The sequence below is a fragment of the Gymnodraco acuticeps genome, unplaced genomic scaffold, assembly GCF_902827175.1.
Source record: "Gymnodraco acuticeps unplaced genomic scaffold, fGymAcu1.1, whole genome shotgun sequence".
In the NCBI taxonomy this organism is placed as follows: domain Eukaryota; kingdom Metazoa; phylum Chordata; class Actinopteri; order Perciformes; family Bathydraconidae; genus Gymnodraco; species Gymnodraco acuticeps.
The window spans coordinates 22,182-31,812 of record NW_022991296.1 but is presented as its reverse complement, the minus strand read 5'-3'; the positions used below and the strand labels follow the sequence as shown (position 1 = coordinate 31,812).

Genomic DNA, 9,631 nt, shown 5'->3' with positions numbered 1-9,631 from the left:
TCTCTATTTATTCAACATATATAATGAATGTGAGTATTAGGTCAACGTCATGTATTTTGGTGTCTGCAAAAGTAAGTGACAGCACTTCCACCTTTTCTGTAGAATGACCCAAAAGCAAAAATCCTGCTAACGTTTAAAGTAGCCTAAGTTTATCATGGTGTGCAACGGATAAATACATGACCTTTTGAATGACACAAAGTCTATGCACAAAACCAATGTAATTTTCAATAAATCCAGTCCAACTTGCTAATATTAGTAAGCATTATGCATTCAAAAATATAATAAATGTGTCTTTTATTAAACACATTATCTTGTTACTGATATGTCATGAATTGATTTTACAAAAATATTTTTAATGGAACATTATTTCAGTAATTTGCATTATCTTCCATGTCGTGACCCACTGACTTCAAATCAATGCAGCATTGTATTATTGACTACACGGGACAAGTAGGACACACTTCTATGGATTATAGTCCACTTTTTAATTTATGCAAATACCTTACCTTATGGATTTCATATCCATAAATATTTGCAAGTTTACTTCCACAAAAACACGTAAACACTGGTATTGTACAAAAACATATTTATTATGACAGTATTAGTATAATATACAAATAAGAGCACATGCCCACTGTATAAAAATACAACATGTGATGTGTTTCAGTGCATCATACATCGTTTGACAAACCAAAATATTGATTAACACTACTGTGTAGTCAATTTTATCTAGCCCTGCAGTTATTCATTTTAAATTATTCCAACAGTAACTCACCGCAAGAAAAACAGAAGAAAATAAAATAATACCCAACATTGTAAAAAAGTGTATTCATCTTCACATTTGCATCTTGTTTTAATGTCAGACTTTTTTATTTTTAATGTGTAAGTTGGGTTCCTGTTGAATTATTTTAAAGGCATCTGAAAAATATTCAGTACCAGTTGCTCTTTTACAACAATGCAGGACTTTGATAAAACTGACCATGTCAATCCGTTTAAAAGCTAACTGTATGTACATGTAAGAAGAATACATTGGATGTAAATAGAAAGCAGACAAAAAAGGAACTTTAGCTTGCCCAGTAACAACCAATTTAATGCTAAATACATTCATACTCTATGCATTAAATAAATTGTACAGCTGCCAACACATAGATAGAAAATGATCGTACGTAGCGGGAGATAAGTTAATTAGTTACAACATATAATGCGACTATCCCTGCCCGTGTCAGAGCTGCTGGTTCACGCAGACTGACTGACTCCTGCAGAAGGGCCGGGCTTCAGTGAGGTGACGTGAGGCCGCAGGTCAGAAGAGCTGTAACTCCTCTCTCTGACCTCAGCCTCAGCAGAAACACATGCGCCAAGTGTTTGGAAAAAGAAAATAATGTATGAAAAGAAATACACACTATACTAATATCTTAAAAAAACATGCTTTTGATAATATAAAATGAAATAAACAAAAAGCTTATGGAAGTGTATCAGCAGTGAATGAGGTGGTCCACTGTGGTTTTAAAATCAGTGTAAAAGAAATCCCTGAAGTTCCCTGTTTCAAATTATTGAAATGTGTTGTTTTAGTGTCAATGGGATTAACCAAATATTTATGTCAACAATTTTTAGAAAGTTCAAAATATTGTGTAAAAAGTTCAATGCTTATCCTAATTACAATTTTAAACTCACACTGCTGGAAATATCTTTGCTCATAAAACTGTTTCAAATTGACTTGTGTCGGTTCGTAGAGCAAATCGTCAAATTTCTTGAATGCATGTAATCACATTCATATAATTGGCAAATTGACGTCTGTTGACATGGTGTAGCTGATTATTGATCCTTCTTAGTTTCTAGCTCAGGGGACAGAAAGCAGATTTTTAAACCTCTGCTTTGTTCTTCGAGTGATCGGTTTGAGCCAAGCTCTCCTCGTTCTCCTCCTCCTCCGCAGGAACCTGGAAAACATCAAGTCCAAATTATTTTTATGGAGCATATTGAGAGAAACCTAACTATTGTATTATATGCTTTACCGCCTGGGTGTCGTATACTAGCAGAGGCTAAGGCAAGCAGTACCAGGTGGATGGAATTAATACAGGAAGAACTGTTTTCCATGAATCAAAACATGTCGATCTGATCAACACATTATGATGATACAATCCATCTAATTTAATAACTTAAACAAATATTAGGGTACTGCCACCTTTACTTGTGATGCTTGACACTCAGACACTACAGATATTATTTATGAGGAGTGGGATTCCTTACCTCCCAGTAAAGAGAGTCATCGTAGCAGTTCTGGTCCGGAGGCTGGCCCCAGAATGGCAGCTTCATTATTAAACCTTGAAAAAGAAAATGAATAGTTTGATCACTCAGGCTTTTTGCTAGATCATAACAACCCTGCCCTCATGAATGAAAGTGTTCTATCACATCTCACGTTTCATCTCCTCCACCTACCTGTAATTGCACCTCCAAACAAAGCGAACCCTAGGGACGAAGCCAAGGCAGCAGCTTGCATGGCAGCATTACCTCTGAAGAGGAGGAGGGGAGACAGCTGACATTTAACTGAATCATAACATTACTTCAAAACTACAATATAGTCACATGTTAATATATATATTCTTATTGGTATATGAAGGATTAGTGGTGAGTGAAATGGTCCTTACCCCTCTTTCTTCCCCAGAGCCACAGCCACGATGCCAGCCAACCCGCCCAGGATGCCGGGCATGCCGTGCAGATTGTGGACCCCGCAGGTGTCCTGGATGCGCAGGTGGGACGACAGGATGGGCTGCAGAGGGGAACAGATCTCTTGTTGAATACAAAGGAGTGTGTTTTTGGAAGGTGAAGTATTCTGATTTAAATGAAAGGGCATGAGCTTTCATCATATGGAAAAATGTAGGATTCCATCAAGAAATCGATAAATCTTGACAATCAAATGAAAAATTATATTGTTTTGTTAAATATCAAGTGCTTTGCAATGAGTATATTTATTATCTTTTAGTCTAGCTATTAGTTTCTTATTATTTCTGGACTAACTCAATAACAATACATTAAATAAAAAGCCCATCACAGCACAACAAATATATATTTGGTTTACACCATAAATTCAAAATCTGCCTTTTTTTTCTTGCTTTTGCTCTCCACTCACAGTGAGGTACTTGAAGCCCAGGGTAGAGACGATGCCAGCCACAAATCCAATCAGCATGGCTCCAAATGGCCCGATGTTCATGTCCGCACATGTTCCCACGGCAACGCCACCAGCCAAAGTGGCATTCTGAATGTGCACCTATAGTACAGAAAGACATAAAAACAAGTTTATAACTACATTTATTTTTGATTTCTTGAATTGTAATATTGTGGAAATCAGAGTTATCTGACCATGTCCAGTTTTCCTTTGTGCTCCACCAGGCTGGAGACGGCGTACGCAGAGAGCACACAGGCGGCCAGGGAGAGGTACGTGTTGATCACGGCTGTGAGCTGAGCGTAACCCGGGTCAGCGATGGCCGAGTTAAAACTGGGCCAGAACATCCACAGGAAGACGGTTCCTGTAGACGAGTGGGATGAATGAACTGCATTTATATCAGGTACTCTTACAATTCTTATTATTATCAATTCACACTTCAAGTAAGGAACTTTCAAATGAATTATTCTCTGCGTTTGATACACATCTGAGGTCAGCTTTCATTCATCAGTTTTTGCTGCAATGTTATTTGTGTCCACTAGGTGGCATACGTCATATATGTGCAGGAGGCCAGTGATGAAGCAGTGAGAGAAAATTACAGCCAAATAAAACACATCACCCTTGTAAAGTAAAGCGCAAGATGCAAAGTGTAAGTGGCTCTTACCAATCATAGCAAACATATCAGAGTGATAAACGGATCCCTCGTTGTCATGTCCGTTTTTAAGACCAGGTCGGTAAAGTACGCGAGCCACTGCCAGGCCAAAGTAGGCCCCATAAGCGTGGATGATCATGGATGCTCCAACATCATTAGCCTGTGGAAGAAAGGTTGATAAAGTTAAATACAATCCAGTTCACACAGTGAATGTTGCTTGTTGTTATAATGTAGGAATGAGTGCTATGGTTTGCTCATGTAGTTCAAACACACATGCATGTGTCATTGTGTACTTTGAAGACTTCTGCCACTAGATGCTCATTGATGGAGAAGATGGTGATCTCCAGGATGGTCATGATAAGGAGCTGCACAGGGCTGGTTTTACCCAGAACGGCTCCAAAAGAGATCAGAACTGTAGCTGTGCTGAAGTCTGCGTTGATTATTCTGCAGAATGGAGAACACAACAAGTCTTTAGTCGAGATTAACTTGTTGGAAAAGTGATTAATTGGGGTTATTTTTGGCTTATAGTGTCATTTTCATGTTGGGGTGTGAGATCAATTTGAATCATTATTCAAATTTCTTCTGAAAAATACTTTTTAATGATAAAGTGATTATTGTTTCTTTTACGAGAATCTTTACCAATCAAATAAATTGCCTTTTAGTCTGTTCATACATACTGAAGGCCATACATCTCTGCAGGATCATTATATACTTTATAAAACTGCTTATATATACAATAAATATCCACAGACCAACAAAGTTAAACCTTTATCATTTACAGAATCATAATCGCTTGAGTAATGATCTATTTAGCAGCTAATTAGTTAGTGATCTATATAATCTGCATCAAATGTTAATAATGGGGTTAACTGGTGTCCATTAGGGTGCAGAAAAAGCCTTTCGTACTTGAAGATGCTGATTTTGATCTTGCCGTCGGTCATGTGCCAGAAGCCCTGCATGAGGAGGCCCCACTGCAGGCCGAAGGCAGCCAGCAGGAGGTTGATGCCCACGCTGCTGAAGCCGTATCTCTTCAGGAATGTCATCAGGAACCCGAAGCCGATGAAGATCATGACGTGGACATCCTGAAACACTGGAGACATGAGAAGAGAGGTCAGTTCTGCTGCTGATTGAATGGCAGGACCCTGCTTTGATCAAGAGTCAGCCTTGAAATTCAATCATTACTTTTATCGTCAATGCCAACACTTTCAAATTACCCAAGAATTCGCTTTACATGGCGGTGTTCTTTCAACTTTGTAGTTCAAATGATTAGTTGAGCAGTTCACGGGAGTCATTTCCTTTAACACTGGCTGTATTGTTGGCCGTGACCCGTTAACTTGGAAATAAATTCAATAAGACAGTGAATGGGATTCTGGGAAACGCTCCTGCTGTTTAATGTTGTGTTTGTGGCCTTGTACTGTTTTATATTAAGTGCATATGATCTTAAATATTCCGCACACGCTTATCCATTACTCTCAGTTGATAGTCGGACAAAGACGGCTGGGTTTGGAATCACATCCCATATTGTATTAGCAGTGCATGTTGTTTTCACTATATTCTCAGCAATGAGGACAAACAAAAAGCCAAGAGGAGATACTCAATAAATCTTTAAGGCCATGTCATTTCGGGCGGATTTATGAAGGACCCTCAGGAGTCTTTATCCAAACAAGAAGGGGGATTCCTGTTTCCAAAAAGCCTTTGAGTTTGATATGATGAGCCCCCCCGTATGAAAAATGCATCAAGGTGGAGGTGAGCACACGCTGAGGAACAATGTGCTTCATTTCCTCAGTGAGTAATGTAAAGGTGGCCACTACTGTCTCGACAGGACATACTAATGCTTGTCCCTCCAGAGGATAATTGGGTGGATTCCCGGTCCGATCCGCGCTTCCCAAGAATTGAGATGGGTTTCGAAATGAGGCTGTCCTGAAGTCCTGTAGTGTAAGTGTTTACATTGTTTACGTGGTTGACCCTTCTCATAAGCACCAGTTGAGCTCTCTTGGGTGCATAAGTTCAGCTTTTAAATGATATTTAAAACTTCAGATTCTGTTTTACAAAAGGGACTGCAATTAAATATTGAGCAATTACTTGCAATAGCCAATAAGAGCGAGCTGACTGGAAAGCATCACCAGCAGGGACAATGAAGACATGGACCCTAGTAAACGAATATGTAACGATTGGTACAAAACCCCTGAAAAACCACAACACGATTATAAAAACAATTGTATCGTTTCAAAAACAAGATCTTTTTTTCTATGTGGGGGCAGAGAAAAGCTAGCTGTAGCTTTTGTGCTAAGCCAACCAGCAGCTGGCTGTAGGTCTATATTACTAAATTATATTTTGGAGTATTCCAGCACATTCAAACATGTCCTTTGATAACAGGTGAAAACCCCTTTCATCTACTTAGTGAGGCAGTATCTGAGGGTGCAACTGTGAAGTGTTTAACTGGGTTTTTTCTAGACATGTTCAAAACACAGAATACTAAAACAGATGTTATAGTGACGGCTGCTTTAATCATTAACTTATCTGATACAAACTAATTTACTCAGTCAGAGCGGTTGCCTTGCTGCTCGACATGCACTTTTTTTTAAAAGTGGGATTAATGAGTAGTTTAAACAGATAACTATTTGTATTAATACATTGAGCACCCTAATTGACTACCATCTTATTATCTGTATTCAGGGATGATTAAAGATACATCTCATCTTGTCAACCTATCATTTACATTCTCCACTGCTCAGTAAATAATTAATCAAATTGACTCAAGTTGGATCAATTACAAACAGTGGATACACATTATTTTAAAAAGCCATTCTTCTCATTTCATGTTGGGCAAAATGTTGTGGCTTTAAGTGTCATATCATCTCTAAAGAGTTTGTCATATTTAACCAAACAGTCGTGAAATGTGGGTAAATGATCAGCTTGAAAAATCGTCTTGTGTGTTTAGTGCCGCAAAACACATGGTCAGCATTTTGAACACTGAGCTGATAAAAGTGTAAATATTGATTTGGCTCACTGAGCTGTTTGCCCCTCCAACTTGCACTTTGCCCCCCCCCCTCCCAGCTGGGTGACACAGACTTGTTTTTTGTAGTAGGGGTTTCTAGTGAACAGAATCGTGAGGATGGGGAGGAGGTCAAGTTGGAAAGCAGCCATATTGACTGGCACCACGCCCAGATGTTCGGTAACGCTTAGTAATCTTCTGAGCCAAGATCCCCTAAGGACGTACTGTAGTGCAGACTGTAGAGCAGTGATGCAAACAGTGCAATATAAGTTATTATTATTAAGTTCTTATGATTATTATTTTATGCCAAAAGCAACCCATTTCCTTTGATCCTTTAACTGCAGATGTCTGGCATGCGTTGGATAGTGGATCTCTGCACGCAACCGCAAGCATTTATGTTATCCAATCCGTTTGAAATGGTCAAGGCTCACATAACACAATGGCAGTACTTGATTCTTGGCATTTTTAAATCTGTTTGTAGATTTATCATATCTAAAGATGGCAGTTTTGGATTGTTGGCACAAGTAGATACACTTTTTTGTTTTGGTTCTATATGTCTGTGCAGAGTGACTATGAAACTATGTTTTCTGTTTTTTACACATAGAGGTAATTCCTGGTCACATTTGTAACTCAACAAGTGTAATGTGGAAATATGCTGCATTACTAATGACACTTAAACCTCACTAAAACACATTTGCACTTTCAGGGATGGATGATTCAATTATGGTAAAGGATGTGTTTCTAAGAACAAAATCAAACTTTTTATTGAAAAACCTTATCAGAAACACAGTCTTATTCAAAGCAGAGTGCGTTTTACATGTCTTAAAACATGCCTGGAGGAGTTCCTTAAATTTAAACTCTGCTAAGTGTGATGAAGGTCAAAAAAGAAACCGAAACAATTCTAATGAAATTCTGGAGAAGACTATATTGCTAGACATATTCGAGCCTATCCTATCTGAATAAGAATATATGTCCAGCTAATCTCTGGGTCACACCTGCCCCGCCCTATCTTGAGCAGACTTTCATGCGGCACAGCAGTTTTGTAAATGCAGTTATCTTAATGCAGATAAGTTGTCAATATGCAAAGAAAACTACTGAACTGCAGAGAGCACTCAATACGTTTCATCGAAAACAGAGCTTTTTTCTGCCGTTGTTCTTTATTATCTGCAAGACATGTTGATTTAAATCACATGTGGTCCCACTGCTTGAGACCTGACATGTCTCCCTGCGGGACCCTCTTTGACTCCTCAGCTGCGAGGGTATGAATAGACTGTGTGAGGGATGAGAATGTGACCCCATGACTCCTCTTATTGCCTCCAAATTCTTCTATTTCTGTTTGCAGGTAATTAAAAAATTACATCTTTCAAACTGAAATCCCATGAAAGAGTTCAGTGCAGTGAACACTTCAAAGTTCAACACTAGAGTAGCAAAGCTGTGAAATGTGGAGGATTTGTAGTTTTATTTATTTCTAAATGAAAAAAATTCAGGATTTCCCCTAATGCTTCTTAATCTGACTTGTTTGCCATATGCAAAGGAAAATCACACAGGATGAGCCCTCAATGTTGAGGGGATTGTTTCTCTGTTAACATCAAAACTGCAACAAAGCCAAAACCATTAGATAAAACATCATAATCTATTATTTTTAACCTCCTTAAAAGAAGCTAGTGACCAAACATTGAGGCATCAGTAGCAGAACATCCCTCAGCGCCCCCAGGTAAACTTACTGGGGTAGAGATCCATGGGCATTGGCTCCTTATGGTCACTCTTGTTGGAGGCTTTGTCATGGTGGTCATGACTTTTCCCATCATCATAGTCCACAAACACTGCAAACAGGATGATGGTGATAATCTCCAAAACCAAGGCCACGATGGGGAACTTCATCCTCATGTTGGTGGCGTACGCAGGCATCCTGAGACCAACTCTGGTGTCTCTCGCAGTCCCTCACTCTGCCTGACTGTCCCTCACTATCTGCCTTTTTTAGGGGTTGTGCTGTGTGAAGGTAGGGAAGAAAGTGGTGTCTGGTTTTAAACTGATGTAGGTTTTGTAGTGACCAATGACAGGGCAGAAGCCTGGGGCCTGGGTGGTGCACTTTGCACAAGGGGGGGTTTCCTCTGTGGACGTCAGAGGGGACGAAACAAAACACAAATATAATGACACTCTGCCAGTGAGCGGACATGAGCAAAAATACTTAATGACTGCTCCTTCCTACTAATTTCTCACTGTCAACGTTTGGTTTGTTGATATATTTACTTTAACTGGAGCATTTCTCTATTGGTAACATAAAAGTCTTTAAAACATGTAAAACATCTCTAAACATAATAGAAACCCTAACACATCTTTCTTTTTCTTTTTTTGTATTCTTCTTTTATCCGCTCTACTGAACACAGTTCCTCTTCTTTGTGCAAAAATAATTGAGACCCTTGATATCAAACACATTACTCAAGTGGAAAGTAGCAATACAACCCCATAAATAATACTAAAGTGCATATTAAATGACTTGTTTTGAGGTTTTCTATATAGTTTCAGATGTTTTATATCTAGAAATTGATTTGATTTAGATTAAACTTATTGTCATTAGTAGTACAGGTACTATGTAGCGAAACAGTTCCTCTGCATTTGACCCATCCTAGTGTTAGGAGCAGTGGGCTGCCATTATGTACGGCGCCCGGGGAGCAGTGTAGGGAACGGTGCCTTGCTCAGGGACACCTCGGTAGCACTTGGTCTTTCCGGGATTTGAACTGGTGACCTTCCAGTTGCCAAGCCAAGTCCCTATGGACTTCACCACCACCGCCTATAGTTAGTAATGTGTTCCAGTGTTGACTCCCCT

At 39.1% G+C, this 9,631-nt stretch overlaps 1 protein-coding gene across 1 annotated transcript; it reads right to left on the bottom strand.

The window, feature by feature from the left end:
* Window positions 1–569: 569 nt before the first annotated feature.
* On the bottom strand, window positions 570–8,826 carry rhag (Rh associated glycoprotein). The gene is made up of 10 exons (XM_034240141.1): window positions 8,529–8,826; window positions 4,716–4,899; window positions 4,103–4,253; window positions 3,822–3,969; window positions 3,355–3,521; window positions 3,125–3,262; window positions 2,643–2,764; window positions 2,434–2,507; window positions 2,245–2,318; window positions 570–1,934 (listed from the first exon to the last, which is right to left on the bottom strand). The coding sequence occupies exons 1-10, from the start codon at window positions 8,710–8,712 to the stop codon at window positions 1,860–1,862; spliced, it is 1,317 nt and encodes a 438-aa protein (XP_034096032.1). The 5' UTR covers window positions 8,713–8,826; the 3' UTR covers window positions 570–1,859.
* Between the last annotated feature and the right edge of the window lie 805 nt (window positions 8,827–9,631).

What these genes read in the sequence shown, in the direction of transcription:
- rhag (XM_034240141.1), bottom strand. Translation starts at nt 8,712, where the DNA reads ATGCCTGCGTACGCCACCAACATGAGGATGAAGTTCCCCATCGTGGCC. An exon ending in TAGTGGCAGAAGTCTTCAAA is followed by an intron (nt 3,970 to 4,102) that starts GTACACAATGAC and finishes TTTCTTCCACAG; the next exon opens with GCTAATGATGTTGGAGCATC. An exon ending in GTTTGGAGGTGCAATTACAG is followed by an intron (nt 2,319 to 2,433) that starts GTAGGTGGAGGA and finishes TTCTTTTTCAAG; the next exon opens with GTTTAATAATGAAGCTGCCA.